At 37.7% G+C, this 23,115-nt stretch overlaps 2 protein-coding genes across 2 annotated transcripts; one reads left to right on the forward strand and one right to left on the reverse strand.

Moving 5' to 3' along the window:
* The first annotated feature begins 2,054 nt into the window (after positions 1 to 2,054).
* Positions 2,055 to 16,740, forward strand: ttc23 (tetratricopeptide repeat domain 23). Its single transcript, XM_014469879.2, has 11 exons — positions 2,055 to 2,316; positions 2,791 to 2,944; positions 3,387 to 3,510; positions 4,104 to 4,263; positions 4,359 to 4,484; positions 9,867 to 10,035; positions 10,149 to 10,254; positions 10,981 to 11,108; positions 11,900 to 12,049; positions 13,703 to 13,785; positions 14,945 to 16,740. The coding sequence occupies exons 1-11, from the start codon at positions 2,267 to 2,269 to the stop codon at positions 15,054 to 15,056; spliced, it is 1,362 nt and encodes a 453-aa protein (XP_014325365.1). The 5' UTR covers positions 2,055 to 2,266; the 3' UTR covers positions 15,057 to 16,740.
* On the reverse strand, positions 15,202 to 22,861 carry LOC102220528 (synemin). The gene is made up of 4 exons (XM_005802031.2): positions 21,961 to 22,861; positions 21,047 to 21,171; positions 18,880 to 18,959; positions 15,202 to 18,752 (listed from the first exon to the last, which is right to left on the reverse strand). Exons 1-4 carry the CDS (start codon positions 22,759 to 22,761, stop codon positions 16,747 to 16,749), a joined length of 3,012 nt encoding a protein of 1,003 aa, XP_005802088.1. The 5' UTR covers positions 22,762 to 22,861; the 3' UTR covers positions 15,202 to 16,746.
* Between the last annotated feature and the right edge of the window lie 254 nt (positions 22,862 to 23,115).

Raw genomic sequence — 23,115 nt, forward strand, 5'->3', positions numbered from 1 at the left:
GCAGTCTCGCACACAAAATGTGCCGTGACCCGAGTTTAAAAGTGGTGATGCTGCGTACTCTGCCAGCCCAGTACAGAATAAATTAACCTAGAAAACTGTCTCCGGAGACCAATTTCTCAAAGCGGCCACAGAGACGTAACTTCTTGTTTATATGGCGTGGATGTTGGGCTCTGATGCGAGAAGGAATATTTTTACAAGTAAATGTACATTTCCTCTACTTTTTCCGTGAATATAATGCAGCTTTTCTGTGAAATCCAAAGATGTTTTTATAGAACAAAATCCCTTATGTTTGTTTCATTCAGTAACTTATTGAAGTAAAATTTTCTTCAACTAACTATTGAAGAAAATACAATTTAGGAGTGAAAATATAAAGAACTGTCTTTGAGTGACACCTTTCATCCTGAGCTCTACACTGACTTCATCCTATTTGATAACCTTTCTTTATAATAACTATAAACATGAACATACTGGTTTAGCCGCATGCATTTTACAATGCATAGGCTAAGATTATAAAATGCCACCTGAAAATGTTCACACATTCTCCATCCTTACCTTTTCCATATTTCGTCACAGATGGGCCAAGGTTTTCACAATCCTTGCAAAATTATATGTATATTAAATTGACCAAAGTGTTTCTTCCAGTAGAACTAACATTAAGATTTTGTAGTGGCCCAGCCAGATACCCAACATGAATCTAACTGAGAATCTGTACACTGAGCTAATGAGAAACAAACTTCGCAGTTGAATAGGAATTACTTTTAATTTAAATCTGCCAGGGATATGAATAAGTTTATCCCTGAAGTGTACATTTTAGACATACTTGAAAAACAACCATTTTAAAAATAAAAATCTTGAAAAATAAATCTGAAATGTGTGTACATTTATGAAAAAAAAGTACAAGCATTAAAAATAATAGATGCATAAGTATTCACATCTTTTGAGATCTCACTCAAAATAAACTCAGATGTTTCTGAAAATATTTGTTGGCACCACTCATAGTCCTACAAAGCTTAGTACTTTTTAATTATTCTGAAATTGAAAAGGTTTAGAACCAACAAACACCACCCTACACTAAACGAAAAGTGGCGTTTTTGACCCTGTATATACCGACGCGAGCGCAGCTCGTGAGCGACAGCTGTCGACAGCAACCGACAGTTGGCGGCGCAGCGCATTTTCCTCGGCCGCAGTCGAATGCTGTCGATTGCGGGGTCCCACAAGGAGGTGGAGGTGCGGGGAGCGGGCTGGCGGGAGGTGTTAACGACTCTACTGAGCATACCAATAGCCTAGCATATGCAAAGGCGCTTCAGACTCAGACCAACGTGGACTATGAGTTCATCACCGACATGTGATTGGTTGGTTAACGTGTCCTCATTGGACAACACACGTCTTTATAAATAAACCCCGCCCCAATCAACATTTTTAATGGCGGAAAAATATATGATCAACCTATTACATAAAAAAATGTGGAAAAGGTAAAAGGGTGTAAATGCATTCATATGGTACTGTAAATGATTTTGATTTCCAGCAGTGTGTGTGTTTCTTCTAATAATACACAGGATTTGAGATTAAAGTCTGGGTAAGTTAACGGTTATCAATACATACAACATTGTGGTCCTAAAAGCGTTGATAAAGAAATAACATCAGAGAGCATCATGTGCTTAAAACTACAAAATATGTGTCTAATAAAACCATCACTTCGTAAAGATCACAACACTGATATAATTCTTCCCATGGCAAGTGAAGGAGACAATTACTTTTGTGTAACTATACTGACATCTTGTGGAGATAAATTGTATAACAGCATTTGAAAGATTTATTTTCATGTTTATTTATATCCCAATGAAATAATAATAATGACCTGAAAAATACTATAACTCACTAAAAATCAACTAAAGATAACTCAAAGAAAATCCAATGTAGCTTTAACAACGCGTTTTTGGTTACACATGCCAAAAGCTTTGGAAAGTCTTCAATCATAACTGTTCTGAGCTGTCAGTGTTCTTGAATGTAGCCCACTTCCTTGTGCTTCTGTAGCAGTGAGTTAGCAACTGAGTGTGGCTTCAATAAGAGGCTACAGGCGGCGGCGGCTACAATAACAACGGATGTTTTCGATTATAATTCAGAAGCAATTTATGTTTAGGGCCTACTAACCTAAACACAAATTGATACTGTTTTCTATCAGTATACAACAGCTTCTAGACAACAGTCAGCAGTGAAGCGACTCTGGCAGTGTAACCACGGCAACCGTCTTCAACGTTAGTTTACAATGGAAGACGATCAAGCAGAAATAAAAGAACGGAATCATTCCTCGACTGCGTAAGTATTTTTCCGACGTAGCGCCATAATACGGGATAGAGGGGTTAAAAATTGTAGTTTTCCAGGCAAACGGGAGACTTAACAGATATGGTAAAATTTCTGGAAACTCTACAGTGAGGTAAATGAAGAAGAAACACTAACCAAAAATGCTAAGACAAAGAGACGTCCTGCAGTTTTGTGTTAGCGAGACTTTGTACGGAACCTGTTTGTTGTTTATTTGCTGAGCCTGCTGGGCCGTTTGGCGGTCAGGCAAATATACAGTTTTATATTGGAAAAAAATACAAATATTTATTTTACCTGAATGTTTTGCACTATAATTGTTTTTATTTTATTAGGTTTTTTTTATTTTAATTGTGCTACGTACTTGAGTACAATTTTTGGTTACCCACTTCTGCTTGTAATAAAAAAAACAAACTATTCCAGTCCAGAAATAGCATTGTAGTGCAAATGTGTTTTCTTCCACCAAACATTCAGGTCCCTTGAGAGTGGTGAAAGTACCAACAGTGGTCGATTCTCCGACAGACCTACAGAAGTAAAATATGACAAGGATGAGTTTTTGATGATGTCTCCAGAAGAAAAACTCAAACACTTCAGATGTCGAGCTCAGGCGAACAAGGACAACCAGAAGGTAACAAGACAGAATATATGTATTCTCTCTCTCTGTATATATACTGCTCCAAGAAAAGATGAGTTATTTGGACATGTTTCACGTGTTTAGAACAATTATGGAGGGTGTATGTAAACATCTAAATTGAAAATTCTAAATACTTCCCATGACATGCAAGTGTCCAACATCAGTGTCATCAAATTTTTCTAAAGTTGTACTGAACAACAACGTTTTTAATAAAGATATAAACTAATTTTAAAAATATTTTATCAACCTTCATTTTTGTTGTAAAAATAAATCTAAAGAAATAAGGTGAGTCTCAACTTCACACAATATTTTTTTCTTTTTTTTTCATATAGGTAAGTTAAAGGAAAAAGTATATTTGATTGTTATAACAAATGTTTGCGTCACGTTTGATGAATTATACAAATGGCTCTAACATTGTTGAACTCTGTGTGTTCAGTTTGATGCATGCATCCAGGACTTGGTGCGATGTGTGGCTCTGACACGACTTGTGTGTGGGGAGAAACAGTTAGAACTCGCACAGGCTCATGCCAGGCTGGCTAAAGCATACTTTCAATTCAAAGGTAATATTAAATGATTCCTTTTGTATCAGTGCAGCGAAAGAGTGATTGGATCCCACAGATTTTTTTTCTGTTTTTGGTTGCATGAATAAATGCAGAAAGCATTTTTTAAATTATTTTATTTATTATGCGAAAAGCTATCCATAAAGTCTTAAACTACCACTTGTGAAGTAATTATTCCCTAAAACAAGTCGCTGGTTGTTCCACTTTTAGTGGCAATAGTTAGGAATTTGCTGTCAGACTTTCACATTTCTGTGGAAGAGTTTTGGTCCACTCGTCTTTCTTGAATTGTTACAATACATCTACATGGTTATGATTTTCAAACGTAAAGTCATGCCGCTGCATCATTTAAGTCTGGTCTTGAAGTCACTCCAAAATTTTTTCTTTGTTTTGTTTTTAAGTGTGGCCCTCCACCCCCAAGAAAACATTTCACATGAAGCATTTTTCACACAAATTTCACATCAGTATGGATGATGTTCCTGTGTGATTGTCAAATCATTCGTCAGCTTGCGTTTTTTGTTTCTTCTTCCAAACACCACATATTAATTATTAGTAGTTTCTTTTTAATAACAACATAAATTCTGCTTTATTATTAGGTTGGGGACTCCAAGCCCTGGAGCATTTGGCAGTTGCCAAAGAGTTGCTTCTTTTTCGCTCCTCCGTCTCGGCCTACAGTGAAGATGAAAAGCTTGAGGTTCTCGCATGCCGTCTAAGTGTGCACCTCACAAAGGGAGGGGCTTCGCTTCTTACAGACAAATATCCTTTAATAAAATTCTGGGAGGTCAATAATACAAACTGTATGGTAAAAGTAAACTCAAAATAAAAGTTCAAAAAGACCTTGACCTTTTAACTTTGGAGGAGGCGGTCTCATCTTTCCAGGAGGCAGATAAAGTTCTGATGGAGCTTTATCAACATGGTGATATGAACCTGGAAGAGAAGATAAAGACTCAGCTGGAAATCACCAGTGGTCTATGCAGGTACAAGATATCGACAAGAGAAGAATATATGTGTGTAGTTTTGTTATTTTTGGCTGGAAAATACAAAAAACAGTTACTTTGTTGCAGCTAGCTTTTACACTAAAATATAAAAATTATTAAAGTGAAACTCACCCCCAAATCATCTTTTGCTGATAAACTGATTATTATTATTTGGGGTTCTATCTTTATCCCTCTGTGCGATTTTTGACATTTTTGTGCAGTTCTTTTAGCTCTGCTGGTTGCAGCGGTACAACACAACACTCTCTGCCTCCGTCCTCTTTTGCCCCCAGCCATTCTCTGGAAAGTCAGGAGTTGGCGTAGCAGCATTGCAATGGCGACTGGCGAGCTTTGATCAATAACCTTTACTCGGTTTTACCAATATGAGAGAGATTTATTGCAATGTGGACACAGAGTGGAATGAGTCTCCTGTGCTCTAACTATTTATCACTATTTTGAAAAAAAGTCACTAGAGTTGTCTGAAAAATTGATAAATATAGCAACAAAGTGAATAAGTTGAGAACAGTGCTTCTTTCCTCCTCACCACAGCTCTATGCCCCCTCCGCTCATCCCCTCACACTTGGCCATGTTTCTTGGCTCCGTCCACTTTGCTGGATTCTTTCTAAGTTTGCCAGGGACGGGGTTTTGCTTCAGAAGGGGGTTAATTACACTTTGATATTAAAAACCTTTTTATAATTACCAACCATATGTGCATAATATGAATTACTGCATGTTTTATAGGTGTTCTGAAAAATGGTAAATTGCTTATGCATTAAGTTAATACTATTGGTTCAAGTTAAGTTAAACCTCACAGGATGGTTAATAAATAAATAAGTTATTAAATCCAGTGGAAGGTTTAGGTCAATATGGGTAAAAATATGTACATTCACATTAGTTTTTGAAGCATGGAATTGCAACTTTTTTTTAACAACAAAAAATGTATACAGGTAAATAGTTAGTTTAGCCAATAGATGGCGGTATATTACTGCAAGTTGAAAGGCGTGTTTGGCGAGTTGTTGTGTGGCATAGATGTTTGTATTTCACATTCGCTTGAACAAAACTTGAATTTTCCTCAAGCTTTGGTCTCTAATGTTTGCAGATGCTTTTGGGTGGGTTGCTGCATTTGTATTTAATCACTAATAATGTGTTCTGCTTGATTGTTTGGATTTGGCTTCCATCTTTATTTTTGGATCTTTTAAACCTGACAAAGCTTGTCTGTGCTTTTTTCTTTTTAGATTTGTGTAACTTAACAAATGTTGAACTTACGTTTACTTGATTTGTTTCCTTTATTTTGTTTTTAGTTAACAACAGGGGTACCAAAGCTGGTATTAAATGCTCAGGAAAAGATTAAAGCATTAAAGGATCACGGTGGAGACAGCTAGCACGTAGATCATGAGCTGCACAGTGAGACAGTCTGTTGTGGTAACATAAGATGGCAACCACTTGTCATAGTTCAGCCCACTTGGGATAAAGTGTACCACAACTGGAAAAGGGTACACAACTGTTTTCTTTTTTTATGCATTATGGGTGTTTGGAGAAAAGAGAATCAAATTCAGTAGGTCTCCAAACAAAACATGAAAGGCCTGGAGAAATCTGATCTTTACATCTGTACATCATGTACTTAGTCTCAGCACTTTTATTTTAGCCAAAGATTGTAACTCTAGTTCAATCTGTCCAAAATAATTGGTACTGAAGTCTTAAACTTAATCTTTGTGAATTTAAAATTCTGGTGTAAAGTTCTGTTTAGAGACAAGCAGCTATCCTTCTAAAACAAACCTTCCTTGTTTATTCTCTTTCTATAGTTATTGTCATAAACCTCAACATTTTAAATGCTAAATAACCTCCATAGAGCATCAGATGGATTTTTTTAGGTATTTTGCACACATTGTACCTAGAATTTGTTTAAACCTATTGAGGAATATGAACTAACTGTTATAATCTGCTGTGTAAACTTACGAAATAAAAGAATGTGTGTGGTCTTTCTTTTTGCAATGACTGTGTTTGCAAAAAGATTTACATTCATCCTAGTATTTAATGGTGATCCTTACTTCAAATCAAAAGCTGTGTATATAAGTGAGCTATACTTAGGGGAATTTTTAAATGATACCATCTTTATCTGTTTCTGAGAGTCAGTGTTTGTTGACGTGTGTGGTTGAAAAAATGTGCAGACTGGCTGGTGTGTGTAAGCTAGCTAAATCTCCTTTGTTGGATGATGACTAAGAATTTGGCACATTGCTAAAAGCTCTGTCAGTCAACACTGTTGTGATAGAGGGGAATGTTCCCACAAAAGCCTGGAACAATAAAGTAAACTCCGCTCTAGTTGTGGATTCTTTTTCCAAATATTCCATGAAGTTTCAGATCCAGCCTCAAGGTGTGCTCATTCAGCCAGTAGGATGTGATTTACTGTTCAAAATCTTAAACTTTATTTGTTTGTCCCTAATATTTGGCCTTTTTTTCTGGATTTTTATGGTTAACACCATAAATGAATCCATTTTGTCAAAAGGTTTTAATTGGATAAATATTGTGGTGTATTTCAGAAAACTATTGCTGGTTGGATGATGAATACAGAAAAACTCTCTAAAGTAAAATGCAGTTTTTTCTCAAGTCTTGCATTAGTATTTGTTAAATTTTGCAAACAAAACTTTTCAAGAAAGAGTAAATGAAAACTGATGTACAAAGGACGTAAAGTCCAATCAAGTCATTGAAGTACAACTGTATCAGTAACAAAAGAAGCTGCTGAAAATGTGAAGACTGACAGGTCAGGTTGAAAGTCTTCCCTATGGTTGCACAGACTATGGGATATTTATATTATTAATTTTGTACCTGCCTGTTTAGGAAAGTTACTAATGAAATAATTTTTGAAATGTTTTCTGTCTATTAACGACACGTACAATTTTCATCTGTCTGGATGTACATGATCTGAAGCTCTCCAGATGTATTAGAACAAGATTTTTGTCCCTCTGTTTTGTTTCATTTACCTAAGGGAAGCCCAGGAAAACTCATGTCAGCCATGTTCTGGAAACATTTATAAAAAGGACACTATGTGGCTTGCTTGGCAGCCTTACTCCCTGCTTTGTGGACTCTTGATATTTTTCAATAGAATTTGTCATGTTGCCTTTTGGTCAGGAAGGATGCAGAGTGAATGAAAAGATAGAAAGGCCTTGTTTTACTTTACCCATGCTGACAGAAGGGAAGGACTCAATGTGAGAATTTAGCTGTGGCTTCAGCCAATGTTTTGCCATAAATGGATCTGAAGTTAACTTTAATGGGTGGGGATCTTCTGCTGTCCATCAACTCATGCTAGTGCAGTCAGAGAACCATTGGAAAATTTTAAGAAATTGGCTTTTATACTGTAATCTGCAAATGCTCCAATGGATCTAAATTCATTCACTCCAGAGACATGATTATGGCAGAATTCAGTCAATACTGGCAAGCATAGAGTCTTGGTCCCCACACATTCTGGCCTTACTGATCAAAGTGCCTTTGATCAAAGATTTTATATAACAAGTGTCATACAAATGGATTTTATTCTAAACTTTCACTTTTGTATCAGATGACCAAAACAAACAGAGTTTCTGTAATGCTCTTGTTAGTAATGAAGCCAAACACTGCACAGCTCGAGTCTTTTGCCCTTCCCCTGCACTAGAGCTAAATTAAATTTAGAGTCCATTAGATAGTTTGAAGCTGTTAATGCTGTAGCTTTGTGGATCCGTTGTCCTTCTGGTGGTTAACTGAACCTTCAAATATCACAGTGTAACAGGAAATTACCTACAAAAGAGTGGGGAGCTTAAGAAGAACAAATAAACCATGAATTATTATAGATGCAGTGCACATTTCTCTTGTGCCATTTGGTCCAATTCCAGATGTGCTTAGGTGGTTTCCCCTGACTCACCAAGAATGTCCCCTAATTTAGACATCCTGGAAGAAGAAAGAAACCAAGCACAGATTAGGAGCTGTGCAAGTCCTTAACCTTCAGAGGAAACAGACAGAAAGTTGGGCTGATGGCATAAAGAAAGTATACAGGGTTGTTTCTCTACTTACAGTCTTTAATGCAACACTAATTAGCTGCAGAAAACTACTCTGCAGGATGCCAGCTTGTCTGGTCTTTAGTTGCTGTAGGAAAATGATTTAGACTTACAGTGATGACACAAGTGTTATTGTGTACTTTCAACTAAAAGTAGGACAAAATGTGAATTTACATTTTAACAGTTTTATTTAAATATGCTGCAGTGAAAATACAGTTGCCTCCCTACAAATTTCTTCAATATTTTATTTATCATACTAAAATGTTTCAGAGCACACTGCCACATGAAGGGCTGGATACCACCATCTGAAAAAAATCTGTATGGCAACATTCTAAAGAAATTAGGGTACAGAAAAAACACAAAGTCATGATACCATAATCTGGAAAAGGTTACAAATCTACTCCTAAAGCCTCCGGACCTCAGAGGAACAGTTATCCATATAGAAAAAAAACATGGAACCTGAAGGAGAATATCCATCAGTTTGTGATGTGAAGGTTTGGTACATGTTTGGTCCACTTGGGGCAATCATCTGAAGTACTGTACATCAGCAAGTCCACTTGTGGTTTCATCAAAGTTTGAACTTAAATCTAATTGTATGACCTTAAATAGTTTGTCCATGTTCAAAATCCCTCCTGTGTAAATAAACTGAAACAAATCTGCAAACAAGAGTTTTCCAGATTTCCCTCACAGCGATGTGAAAGATTCCATCCATCCATCCATTTTCTGTATACCCTTGTCCCTTAGAGGGGTCAGGAGGTGCTGGTGCCTATCTCCAGCTAATGTTCCAGGCAGGCGTGGGGTACACCCTGGACAGGTCGCCAGTCTGTCACAGGGCAACACAGAAACAGACAGAACACACAACCATGCACATACACACTCACACCTAGGGAGAATTTAGAAAGACCAATTAACCCAACAGTCATGTTTTTGGACTGTGGGAGGAAGCCGGAGAATCTGGAGAGAACCTATGCATGCACAGGGAGAACATGCAAACTCCGTGCAGAAAGTCCCCGGGCCGGGAATCGAACCTTGAACTGCACCACTGTGCAGCCCCTGTGAAAGACTCATTACCAATAATTAGTTACTAATGCTTGATAGTAGTTGTTGCTACCACAGGCGGCACAACCAGGAGGTGTAGGTTTATTTTTTTGTTTTCATAAATATTCTGCAAGGTTGGTGTGGATAGCTTTTCCCTTTATAAATCATCATTTGAAAACTGCATTTTGCATTTACCCCTACTGATCTGAAACATTTACTTAGTATGACAAAAAAGCAAAAAGAGAAGAAATCTTTCCCACAGCATTGGAGAATTTCCACTTCATCATTATGGTTATATTGCAAGTGTGTTTGTGTCTCATAGGGTTTATGCCAGGCAAAATCGACCAGAGGAGGCATTAAGCCAGTGTGAGAAGTCTTTGGACCTACTGAAGAATTGCAATAAGTATGAGAGGATGTGTGTTTATAAAGACATGGCTACCATTGAACAGGATAGAGATCACTTGGACAAAGCTATAAACTATCTCTCCAAGGTTAGTAAACTTTTGTTGATCCCTTTTAGAACTTTGCCAACCTTTGTTACATAATTACCCTTCTTATTTGGTGGTTAGTGATCTGTCTTGTTTCACTTGATTGTTTCTGCTAGGCTCATACCATAGCTATGAGTCACAGTCCAGAGGATCTAGAGGGAGCTCAGATCTCCCACAGCCTGGCCATGATCCTTTCTACTGCACCAGACCAACATCACAATGGTGAGTGTGTTAATAGAAACTGGCTAGGTCTGTCAGAAGGGAAGGACTCAATGAGGCTAATTAGAATTAGAATATAATTGATTTCCCTTTAAGGCAAGTTCTTTAAGATCACTTTATAAATTAAGCATCAGCTTGAAAGCTTCACGCTATATGGACCTAGAACGTATTTATAGAAGGTTCTAAGTGAACCCAGAAAAATAAAGTAATTATAAAAATAACATTTAAAAAACATATTTAAATATTTAGAGGGATACTTCTCTGATATAGGGAAGAATGCTTTAACTGTCTTAATTCAGCGTTTTCTTTAAGAACTTTTCATGTAACCTGTTTTGTTCTTTGATAAGTAGCCTATCAGAATTTCTTATAAGTAGGCAGAGTTTGTCTGCTGAGGGTTATCTGCATTACCTTCAGTCTTAAACTGAATAACATTGTATGTTATGAGAAACATTTTGATTAGTCAGTTATATTTTAGTTTGCACTCCTTTAAAATTCCTCCATTGTTTGTGTTGAGAGACCCCAGCTGTGAGAGGCATGGTTTGCTGCTGACTTAAAGGCAAATGCAATGTGAAGTCTAACATCTGAGATTATTTTTTTTTTGTTTTTGTTGTTGAAAAATCACTTTTGGTTTCATACAATGATATTGGATTCAAACTAGGATTCAAACTGCAAATCAGAGATTCTAAAAACTGTTGACTTGAATGTCTTGTTTACTCCATGTTGCTGTAGAAACTGCGGGTCACTATTTTGAGCAAAGTCTACGTGCTTACAGGAACTCTGTAGGTCCACTTGATCCAGCTTTTCTTGCTGCCCAGGATGACTTCTGTCGATATCTCTTGATTAATGGACAAGAGGAGGTTAGAAACGGTCTCCTAACATATCACCCTTTTCACTCAAATAGTACAACACTATAACTATCCTTTGTAAAACATACAGAATAATCCTCCACATGCAATTTTGATACATGCAGTGCTGTGAAAAGTATTTGCCCCTTACAAATTTCATCTGTTTTTCTGCTTTTTTGTCACACTGATATGTTGTTGGACATTTAACAAATTTGTATTATCAAATAGATCATTTGAATAAATACAAAATCTAGTATTCAATCGACTGTCATTTATCAAGTAAAAAGCTATGCAAACCAACTCAAATGTTGTTCTATACCCTTTTGCAACCTCCTGGGTGAATAGTTGATGGGCTCTTGGAGTAAATAAGTGGTAGGCCACAGGGTCCTCATTGTTCTATGTGTTTCCTCTGTTTAGTTCTCATTGTAGTTTCTTGAAGTTTCAAAGCCTTACAAATGACTTTCTATCCATTTTCAGACTGTTGGATGTTTATGACTTTGTTTTTCATCTGCTCTTGAGGTTCTTTAAATTGGGGCATGATGTGTTGCTTTTTAAGATCTTTTGGACTTCTTCCTGGTATCAAACAAGTTTTATTTAAGTGATTTCATGAGTTGCCTAACAGAAAATAGGCCTATGTGTTGGTGGTGAAACTGAATCACAAACTTGTTAATCACAGTTACTCCATAATTCAACAAGAGGAGATGGTTTCGAAAGATTTTCCCTGTATTTTTCTTAATAAATTGAATCACAATTTGAAAAATTTTGTATTTTATGCTTTTATTTAACTTGTGCAATATCAACAGAAATGTTTGGAGATCCAGAGAGCCTCCCTTGAGTCTAAAATATCTACATTTGGCGACCTGAGCTCTGAGGTAGCAGAGACTCTTCAGCTGATTGGAGGTGTGGAAATGACTGAGGGCTGGGTGAACCAAGCCCACAGGACCATGACAAAGGTAATCGTGTGACACAATGCATACAATTTATGTAGAATTGTTTTTCCTGTTAAGATAGGAGAAGATGACATAGAAGGTATGTACAAGAATGTTATTATTACTGTCATCAAATATGACATTTGTATAAACATCGTTTGATTAAAGGTCAAGAGTCTGCATGTTTAAACACATTTAAACCAGTGAGATGATGACAAGCCAGTCCAGAATACACACAAAGAGTCCCTGTCATTTTGAGACAAGCTATTTCCACTGTCTCTTAAGAGCTGAATGTTATCAGAGTTACAGGCTAATCTTGGAAGAGGACAGTGTGCAGAGCCAACTTCCCTGGTGTAAAATATCACACAGAGTGACTTTGTTTTTCCTCAGTCAAACATAGATAGAAACTGACAGATCGGCAACAGAAGTTCAATGGCAGATTGCTATCTGCTGCACATTGATCCTAATTCGATCAGTCCCCTGAAACAAAACAACATTCCTGAGTTATTGTGCATATTTCCATAAATACCTACATATTTTGTTAATTTAATCAATCTTTATTTATATGTACAATAGTTTCATTTACTTCATATTATGTAATGAGTGGTGTCATTTTTCAAATACAGCATGATGGCTGCAGATTTGCCCTATGAGCTCACTTGTCCCATCATGGTTAAGGTCTCTAAAGGACCTTATATGATTCTTGTAAGAACTTGCCTCTCAGTGAAGCACCCCAGTTGCTATGTTGTTTTGTTGTTGCTATCTGAGCAGAGAGGGGGTCCAAGAATGACAGGGTGGATCAAGGCTCACTCTATCTCCCCCACGTCGAAGTTGTAACCTTTCTGAAACACTCTAACCCACAGCGGATATGTCAGCAGGAATTATTTTCCAATGCTGTCATCATGAAACCGCTTCCAGTCTGATTGAGTAACCTGTTTTTGCAAAGGAACTCTGGCCTATACAGTGGATAGAATGCAAGAGAACTCCTAAAGACAAAGAACAATAGTTCATACAGACACAAAGTTGACTCCACCTCCATCCTCCTCTGCAGTATTGCTGAAAAGAACAGCCTTCCATTACATCAACCTTAGCAACCGTAAAAACATTCAAAAGGCCAGATGGATCTCTTCCAGAGTAACTGTTTTGCTTTCCCCACTACAGAGGGGAGCTTTTCCCTCCCTTTCCTGGTTTGAAACATTTGCTTCTTGTTATTTATAATGATTGCAGAAAAGAGAGTCAAGTTTTTTCATCATATGTCATGTCAGTGTATGTTATCATATTCAGATGTTTTAACTTTTCTCTACTTTCAATTTGCTAAAAGAGTATGACATTACAGATTTGGACAATAATACCTGTTTTTTTTGTTTGTTTGTTCTGCCAGATTGTGTACTGACAGAAAACTGTGGCTGTCTCAACCTTTACTCTCTCTACACTTAAGATTACTGAAGTGCTATCAGTAACAAGATGACAGATCCATCTTGTTTCATTTGACTCTTCGAGTGGTCAGCACATGTGTTATGTAAACTTTGGACAGCTACAGGGGTTATTTCGGTATGTTTAGTGCTTCCAGTATGTTGCTAGGATGTCAGTTTATTTCCATCCAGACTGAGTTGCACTTTTTATTTTCTATTTTCTACCTACCTCTATCACTGTCATTGTTTTATGTTTCAATTTTAGTGCTTGGATGTACACAAGTTGCTGTATGGTCCTCAGCACAAGAAATCAAAAGCAGTCCAAAAAGCTGTGAACATGTTGGCAAGGTAACTCCTGGAGACGAAGATTAATTTACTGCTAAACTGTGTTAAATTTTAAGACATTTCAGTGTTGGAAATAAAGATGATTAAAGGGCATATATCATCGTGTTTTCAACTTTTGTTTTTTAGCTATGTTCAGCCATTAAGCTCCCAGTGGTATTGTTGATCTCCAAAATCAAGAAAATCTTTAAAAAGCATGAGAGAAAAAACAACTATCTCATGGCAGCCAAGAACACAGAAGTTTCCAAAGAGAGATTGTGTTATGTTTGGAATGCTGAATGCAGACATTGATACATAACACAATGAACAAGACAAAGATACTGATAGTAAAGTTCTGAAAATAAAGGTAAATTCATAAAATTTAAATATGTATATTAAGTAATATAATGACAAGGACAAAGGGGACAATAAAAGTTATGAAACACATTCTGAGTGTAGTCGATTTGATACTTGAAAAACAAGCAGACCAAAGGGATTTTAAAGTGGTGAGCCCAATCTGTTGTGCTAGCATTCAGAATATGTAGTTTAGATTCCTATTCTGACCAGCATTATTACTTTGGTGTTCATGGGTGTGCAACAGCTCTCCTATTTCTTCACTTTCTTTTCTCAAGATGAGCTTAGACATCAGTGTATGAACATTTCTTAATAAAATACCAAATATTTAATGGGGTGTCCTACTTTTTAACATGACTATATGATAATGCCTTCTTTAAGTATGCATAAACTTTACTCATTTTAAAAAAGTTCAACTCTAAAAAAGTTTAACTGAGATTCATTCATGTTTTAAAGTGGACATGTCATGGTTTTAAGTCCTTCTTTTTCACTTCTAAATCATTTACTTATGATCTATATAAAGCAGTACTGCAATGCTTTAGTGTGAATTCCTCGTTATTGTAGCTTCACTGACCCTTCGTTTACTCCTGTTCTGAGGTGCGTTTAGTCAACTCACTTTTCTGCGATTTCTGTTTTTTTATGAGAATGAAACATTTCATGTGCCGCACTTCTAGACACTCAAAGCATACAAAAAATTATTTAAGGGCTGAAAAGTGGATTTAGCTAGATTTGTTCCCTTTAAGGTTTTCTGACTCTAAAGTATGGTGTTATATGCCCTTTAATGTTAATAACTTTATGTTAGTGTATCAACTATGTAATGTTTGCTTTTCAGGGCACCTGAAGTGGTAAAGAGACAACAGCAAAGAAGAAGACAGACAAAATTAGACACATTTCCAGTTATACCATCCAGTGGTGAAAATGCTAACTCTACATTTGATGCTTGAAATCTCATTCTTCCCCACTTCTTTACCTTTGGACAAGGTTAATATGGTACCCCTAAAAGTTTGAGGCAGTAGATAATCATTATGTAAGCAATTAGTTTGTCTGGCCTATTATGTGAATTTACTGAAAAATAATGCACACAAAACATTCCAACAATATATATATTTTAATATTGTTAAGATATTCATCAATGAAATGCAGAAAGCCCAATCAGCCAAAGCAGTTGTATCATTTGTTTATCAGAAATCAGTAAAATAAAATACATATAATTTTGTTTGCTCCACATTCATTAAACATTGACTCATATCCTCTTTTTAAACCAATAGATTTTCCATATATTAATCTTAGTGAATAAAATGTGTTGGCACGTGGTATCCAGATACCAGTTTGCATGAAGATGCATTCCAAATTTATAAATGTTAATAGAGAAAAGATCAGAAAATATGTGAAAACAGGATGTATCTGGGCACCTAAATGCAACAAATCTTTCTTTCTCTAACAGATAAGTGTGTTTATGCTAAATATCTCATGCCTGTGCTACATCACATAATGACAAATTGTTATTTCATAAATTGTTATAAAGTGTAATAATCAAACATGCTGAAAAGGTCTGAAACAAATAAAACAGACTGAATGCATTGCACACTAATTCTGCCTTGGCAAACAGCATACAAGACAACAACCCCTTGTGAACATTCAATGCCACTAAGCTGATGATCCACAAATAGTCCTGAACACTCTTAGGTCAGAGCAAAACTGAATCCCTCATGCCAACACTGTGATACCTAACATATATGCACAAACATACACAATATGTCTCACAAACATATTATCACCATTGCTGAAACATTAGAAGTTTTGAATGTATCCTGCTTCTTCTAATTATTGCCTTCATTTATATGTAGATAAACTTCTTTAAAGTTATTGATTAACTTGACCCCATCATCTTGTGTGAATCTTGACTATTTGCCATCAATCCAGTAATTCACAGCAGTGTAAAATAACATGTAAATATATTGTTAAAACAAACAACTTTTTCTCTGTTTGTAGATTATATCTGTTGCTCAAAACACATTATTCTTCCTAAAACATACATAATTTCCTATCAGTAATGAATAAAGGTAGATTATCAAAATACAGCTAGTTTTTTGTCACATTCAGTAGACATTTTCCACGTGAAATCCTAATTCAATCCATCCTTAATATTCAGTCATTTCATTTTAAATGTAACATATGTCCTCAGAATGTAACATCTACCAACATCACTCCATTTTGGTAAGGTGCTCAAGGCACAAGAAATCCCAATCTGCAAACAGTGCACAGCACCCATAACTCCCAGTGCCGGGTTGGTCTGTAATAAGTGTTGATCCAAAAGATTCAACAATATGGCACATGATGACTGAGTTAGTGGTCTGCTGTAAACTGTGAAATAGGCTTTTTAAAGCTCCACAAAGAAGTTTAATACCTAAAAAATGCAAAGTGTATAAGCCAAGCTATATGAAAGTAAAAATGAAGTTAATACAAAAATTGTAACCAACATCCACATTTGTCATGATAGATTGACTGGGGTTTGTAGTTCTAATACCTTGTCCGCATTAGTATGTCAATGTTAAAGGATCTGTTAGCAGAGCCACTGCCATGTTGCATAATAGCTTATGTATAAATTTGTACACTTTCTAAAAAAAATCCTGGTTAGTCTTCTAAGGGCCTTTCAAGGTAAACTATTGCAACTCTTTTTTCAGTAGAAATCTTCTCTGGGTTTTTTAAGAGTTGGGACTGCTCTGAGCTCTCCTCACCATGGTCACCCTGCTCCTCCATCTGGAAGGTGAAGGACTTTTCGGATGGTTCCAGTTTTATGTGTTTCTCAATTATTTTAGATGCAGATTCCTCTAGACTGCCAAAGCCTTCCAATCCCTCAGCATATGAAACCCCCTCTTCTTTGGACACTCTGATGCTGTACCCTGAACTGGCTCCTCCTTGGAAGGCCTTTTCAAGATCCAGGTTGGAAGATCTGAGAGCTTTCATTATCTGCTCTTCGGAAATATCATCTCCTTCCTCTAACAGCCCAGAGTCTTCAAGGGTTTGTGAGACATTTAGCTCTGCAACTATAGTCATGGTTCCATTATCACTTGACTGCTCAACTTTTTTGATTGCCACGTTTTGTGGACTTTCGCTGCTCATTTTTGTGAGGAAAACCAACTCTTCCCTCAAGGGACCAGAGACTGAGCTCTGTAGTGTCTCCAAGGCTCCCTTCAGCTGCTCTTTGGGTTCCAAAGAATCCTCTCTCAGGAACTCAAGCATGGATTCTTGCACTATAGGCGATACCCGAACTTCTTCTTCAATTATGCACTCTGGAAAACTTTCCTTGGGGATCGAGTGATTGCTTGACTTGTACTGGTATTCCTCACTTTCCTCCACTATCACTTTTCTCTGGGGAAGACTTTCGTCTTGGTAATACCTCTCATCAGACAGATCATCTACAATGCCATAATGGCCATATGACATTATTCCTCCACCATCTTCAGGTTCAGAAAGGTTTTCATCTGGTGTGGAAACAAAGTACTCATGAAACTCCTGCTCACGGGAGAAATTAGGAGATGTGTTTTCTCTAGAGAACTCCTGAATATGCACAGATCCACCACTGGGCTGGTTTGTGCCTCTTTTGGAGGCTATTGTGGCATTATCCTCACTCTTTTCTTCTTCAGAGTCGTGAGTTATGTTTTCCATCTCCTCAATTTGGAAATATCTTGAGGGCTCATAAGAACTTGGTTTTCTATTTATTTCAATTTCAAGCTCCTCATCACTGAAAGACTCAATGGGTTCCTCAATAATTTCCACATTGACTGACTTATTTTCCATGTTTTCTCCCCCTTGAAGACTACTTATAAGGTTCTTAATCATGTTTCCTGTTGCTGTATCTTCTATGTCCTCCATTGATACCTTCTTCACACCGTGGCTCAGGAATTCCTCCAGGGCAGAGTCCTCGGAAACATCTATCTCTTCTTTGAATTTGGACTCCAGCACAATCTGTGTCTTAGTGGTGCCGTCTTCCTGCTCACTTTTCTCCACGTGATACCTGACCTTAGAGTCTCCTGATGAACATGCCTTGGCTTCTAAACCTGCAGGTTTGATCACTTTCTCAATAATCTCTTCTACAGATACAGAGTCCAGTATCTTTTTTTCAATTATAGTTTCTGCCTTCTCTTTGTCTTTGAACTCATCTGGATCATAACCTTTCTCTTTCTCATTGGACACCTGCCTTTTGCTTTCTGTGACAGTTTGAGCAATACTTTTTGCTGGGGGTGACACCACTCTTACGGACTTTGTCTCTGGTGAAAAACTGGCTTTGCTTTCATAAGGGACCTGTTTGAATCTCATGGTTTTCTCCTCTGCTACCGTTTTCTGTGCAGGCTTACTTATTTTGTTTTTATCCTGGCCAGTTTCGGTACTGGTAGTAGGCACAGAAGTGGCAGCCCGAGCTTTGTTGAACGAGATCATATCCCTTCTGGATGCTGGACTCTGATGCCGAGCCCTTCCTGCAACTGAAATGGGAATGACCCTGGAGGGACTTATGGACCCAGAAGAGGTCACAGGTGGTCTTCTCAGGTTTGTTGGTGATGCATACCGCATATCTATATGTCTTCTTGAGGTTAAGGTTGAAGTTCTTGGAGAGTAATGTTGGGCAGGCACCTTGATATCTAAGCCAGAAAATAAATAATTGTAAATAATTCCTGCATTAACTGTGTAGCAAGCAATCTCATTTATCACAGTAAAACATTTATAAAAGATAATATTTTTACTGCAAATACTTTATTGGTACTATACCTATTATTCTCTCTCTTTGATGTTGGGTCATCCTCCTGTGAGCACCTTGCATACCAACTCTTTCACTTTCCAGGAGAGTCCTGAACAAAGACAAGAATAAATATCTTACATGAGTGCAAATGATATCAATGAGAGATGTCAAGGTGTTCCGCAGGGTTATGAAACAAACTTCAGGACGAATACCTCACAAGGTGATGCACATCATTCAGGTCTGCCATTTCATCCCCCTCAAACTGAATTCAAGACTTACAGGATGGTATGTATCCTGAACCTGACCATATAGGGTAGTAATCATAAAACTGTGATACTAAGCCAATGTTATTTAAAATGTTAAAAAATAAGACATATTGTATTTAGCTGAAACAACTTACCTTTCCTTGGCCACGCTTCAGGAGTTAGCTAACCAAAGGGTCTGAAAAGAACGACCTCTCTGGAGCTTGCCTTTCAATAGACTGACCTAAAAATAACAACTACAATGTTTGGCTGTCCATGTTCTATGCTATAAATCCCACAGCAAAAGCTGACTCGTGACACTTACAAAAACACATGGTGCTGTTGCCACATCTCCAAGGGAGTGTTCTGTTATCCAAATGTTTTATACAGACTAGATTTCCTAGCAGAGATCCATATAAAGTCATAATGAATGAGTGGAGGGAGTGTAATCATTAATCTTGTGAAGGCATTATTTGTAATGTATCAATATAAATTAGGTAATTATATTACAGGAAAAAGTCAGAAACATTTGAACAAAAACAGCTGAATAGCTACAGAAATACACTTCTTGCCCCTTTGTTAGGTATACTTGTTCAGCTGCTTGTGAACACAAATGTCTAATTATTAAATCACAAGGCAACAGCTTAGTGGATTTTGGCTTTTATATATAGTGAAAATACAAATGTTCACCAAAAGAATACCAGATCGAAAAAAAATGAGTCTGACTTTCAGCTGAGACATTAAATTGCTTGGGTTCGACTTTGGTGTAAACAACATTAACACATTTTGTTCTGCTATGTATTAATGGTTTGAGCTGGTGGTGGTGTGATGGTGAGGGAGATGTTCACTTGGCACAATTTAAGCCCCTTATTTCCATTTGAGAATTGCTTTAACACCATGGCATACCTATATGCTGTTGCTCTATCTCACAAAGTTTAGCTCTGGTTTCTAGAACATGACAATGAATTGACTTTACTCCAGTGGTCTTCATAGTCATCAGATCTCAGTTCAGTACAGCACCTTTGGAATGTGATGGAATAGGAGATGCACATATCCAGCCAACCATCCATTCATTATCCAACTTGCATATACCATGTGGGGTGGTGAGGGATGCTGGTGCCTATCTCCAGTGGTCAACGAGCGAGAGGCCAGGTACACCCCGGACAGGTCGCCTGTCCATCTCAGGGAAGATGCACAAAATGACTGACAAATTTAATGTTAATTTGAAAATTAAATTGTCAGTATGAACCAGTGCCACTGGAATATTTTTGGCCCATAAGTCAAAGAAGCACAAAGAAGGTTATTTTTAGAGTGTCTAGAGGTCCAGAAATACAATTTTAGATTATTAGGTGAATAAAAAGTTATAACCATGCATACTCGCATACTGGCCTGCTAACTGAAAAAAAATAAATAAATAGACGGAAAATGTGAAGTCTGCACTGGGCTTCTAGCTGCAAAGCATTGAAGGAAACCATCTTTCCATCAGGAAATCCCCTGTGAGTCATTTGTTTATGTAGGCTGGCCACATCTGTGGTCCAATGAGTTTGAAACTTAAAGTAAAAAACAATTTTTTTCAAAATTCTTGATAAACCCGAAATTTACTCTCTAACGGCAAACCTTTGTATTTGAACTAGGTTTGTATTCACATGTATTTTTACTCCAAATTATATTTGAATCTGAAAAAATCTTACCTGAAGGAGTCATTTCTTGAACATTTTTATTTTTACATAGCCATTTTTTATGAAGATTGCATTACTTATTCCTTTTTTTAAATTATAATCTGCTTTGCTTAATTATGGAAAAAAAATATCTGGCCTGTAACCTGGTCTTTTTTATCAGTGAAAAGTCAAAATGTTGAAATAAATAAGAGCCTTCTACTCAGTGTGAATATTTACACAAAGTCATTATTTGTTTAGAATTTGAGAACAGAATTTAAAGCACAGTGATTCATCACCTGTATGCTGCCACCTCCATGCCCATATCCATTTTCACTTGGAGAAGGTGCTGATGTTCCCTCATTTTCTCTTCCATAGCCTCAGCCAGAATGTTTCTCTCATGTTCCAACTGCTCAATAATTATCTGAAAGAGAAAGAAAAAATAAAGTTTCCATCATTTTAGTTAATTATGATATTATTAAAATCTTTTTATGCCAATTTATGTTGCAGTCCAGTTCATGCAAAAACAAATAAGAACACAGTGAGTTAATCATCTAAAAACTGGGTTTAATTTTTTATTCTTATTTTTGTTGCACTGAAATGCATTTGTTGCTGTAATATTGTGACTTATTCACAGTACGACCATCGTTTTTATTCCCCAGCACCTTTGGGAAGCTAGTAAGGATTTGTCAGTCTGACAGCTAATTGGTTTAAGTGGCTGAAGTCATTTAGCAACTGTAAAGTGCTAGGGAGGAAGATTGTGTCCCAGCGTTTTAAGCCTTTTACCAAGGTCAAATGTTACATGCAGGATCCATATTTTTTTGTAGATATTTTAGCTCAAACTTAAATTAATTAAATCTGATATTTAGTCTCTGAAACATGCACTTAGCTTTGGTTATGCATGTCTTATGTATGAGACAACTATTTTGGACTTATTCAGGCGTCTCACTTATGCATGATTTATTTGTTGCAGGCACTGAAAGCTGCAGCTGCATCAGAGCCATTATGGACTGTGGGTGTGGCTGAGGGACCATGCAGCCTCACCCCTCTCCCCTGGCTCGTCGGAATAATCAGTAGATTGTTCAGTTTTAATTCTTTGAAACTGTATATTGCATTTTTATTATTCTTATTATTATTTTGGCGATTTTAACAAATAACGCATGTTAATATTGTTGACAAATGCTTTTTGCAGTTTAGTGACAGACCAACTCACCTGGTGTTCACTTAAATCCACTCGGAATTTGTCCTGCATGTGCATGAGCTCCTCTTCCAGACGCATTTGAACCTGGCCCTGTTTTTCCGCCTCCGTGCGCAGTTTGCCCAGCTCGGATGCGTACAGCATCTTCTCCTTCTGTAGGTCGCACAGCCTCACCTGGTCCGCTTTGATCGACTGCTCCATCTCCTCCACTTTCTGTTGGTACATATCAAACGTCTCTATCCATCCCTCGGACAGCCCGCGGGCGTACTCCTGCACCTCCTCCACGGAAACCACCGGGGGCCCATGATAAGTTTGAGTGATGATAGGCACTACCCGAGACTCCACCTGATGCCGGAGGTTGGCCGTCTCATGCCTGTGCGCGTCCTCTAAGCGCTTGTACTCGCTCTCCAGTTGAAGGAGCCGCTGCTGCAGGTCGCTGTTAATTTTGTGCGCCTGCTGCAGCTCCTGCTCGCAGCCCTTCAGCTCGCCGCTGATGTCCCTGCACGCCTCGGTCTGCTCGCTGCACAGAGACCGGACCGTCTGCAACTCTCGCCATAGCTTCTCCCTCTCCATCTCCGCCTGGGACTTCTCGAAGGAGATCTGCCCCACCATTCTCCTCAGATCCTTCATATCTGCTTTGTACCTCTGCTCCCATTCCGCCGTCCCGCTGCCGCGCTTCAGTTTGTTAATTTCAGCTATAAGAAGCGCGTTTTCTTGCTCTAGCTGCTTGGTCCTGGATAGATACTGAGCAAGTCTGCTGTTCAGCTTTTGCAGTTGCTGTTTTTCGCTGTCAAAAGTTCTCTTGAAAGGAAGCATTCTGATCTGTTATAATTAAAATTCGGTTTCAAAAATGCTGCGTGCAGATGGGTTATTTGCGTGTGCTTCGGTGGGCTGAAGTGTGATGTAATTTGCGATCGGTGCCCTTTGACAAGTGCAGGAGGAGGAGGGCGGGTCCTGAACGCATCACAGCCACAGGAGCGTCCCAAGCTCTTTGCAACGCCTCGGGCTGTGGCCATGGCAGATGTTACGCTGCATTCACGTGCAGTCAGAAATTTGTGCAAACATTTGAAGCGTTTTAATTACCGTATTGCAGAAAATGTTTCATAGAGCTCATTATATTTTTATGAATACGTGCCTTCTCCTATTTCTTATGGTTGCAGTACTATCTAA

The sequence above is a fragment of the Xiphophorus maculatus genome, chromosome 2 (assembly GCF_002775205.1).
Source record: "Xiphophorus maculatus strain JP 163 A chromosome 2, X_maculatus-5.0-male, whole genome shotgun sequence".
Taxonomy (NCBI): domain Eukaryota; kingdom Metazoa; phylum Chordata; class Actinopteri; order Cyprinodontiformes; family Poeciliidae; genus Xiphophorus; species Xiphophorus maculatus.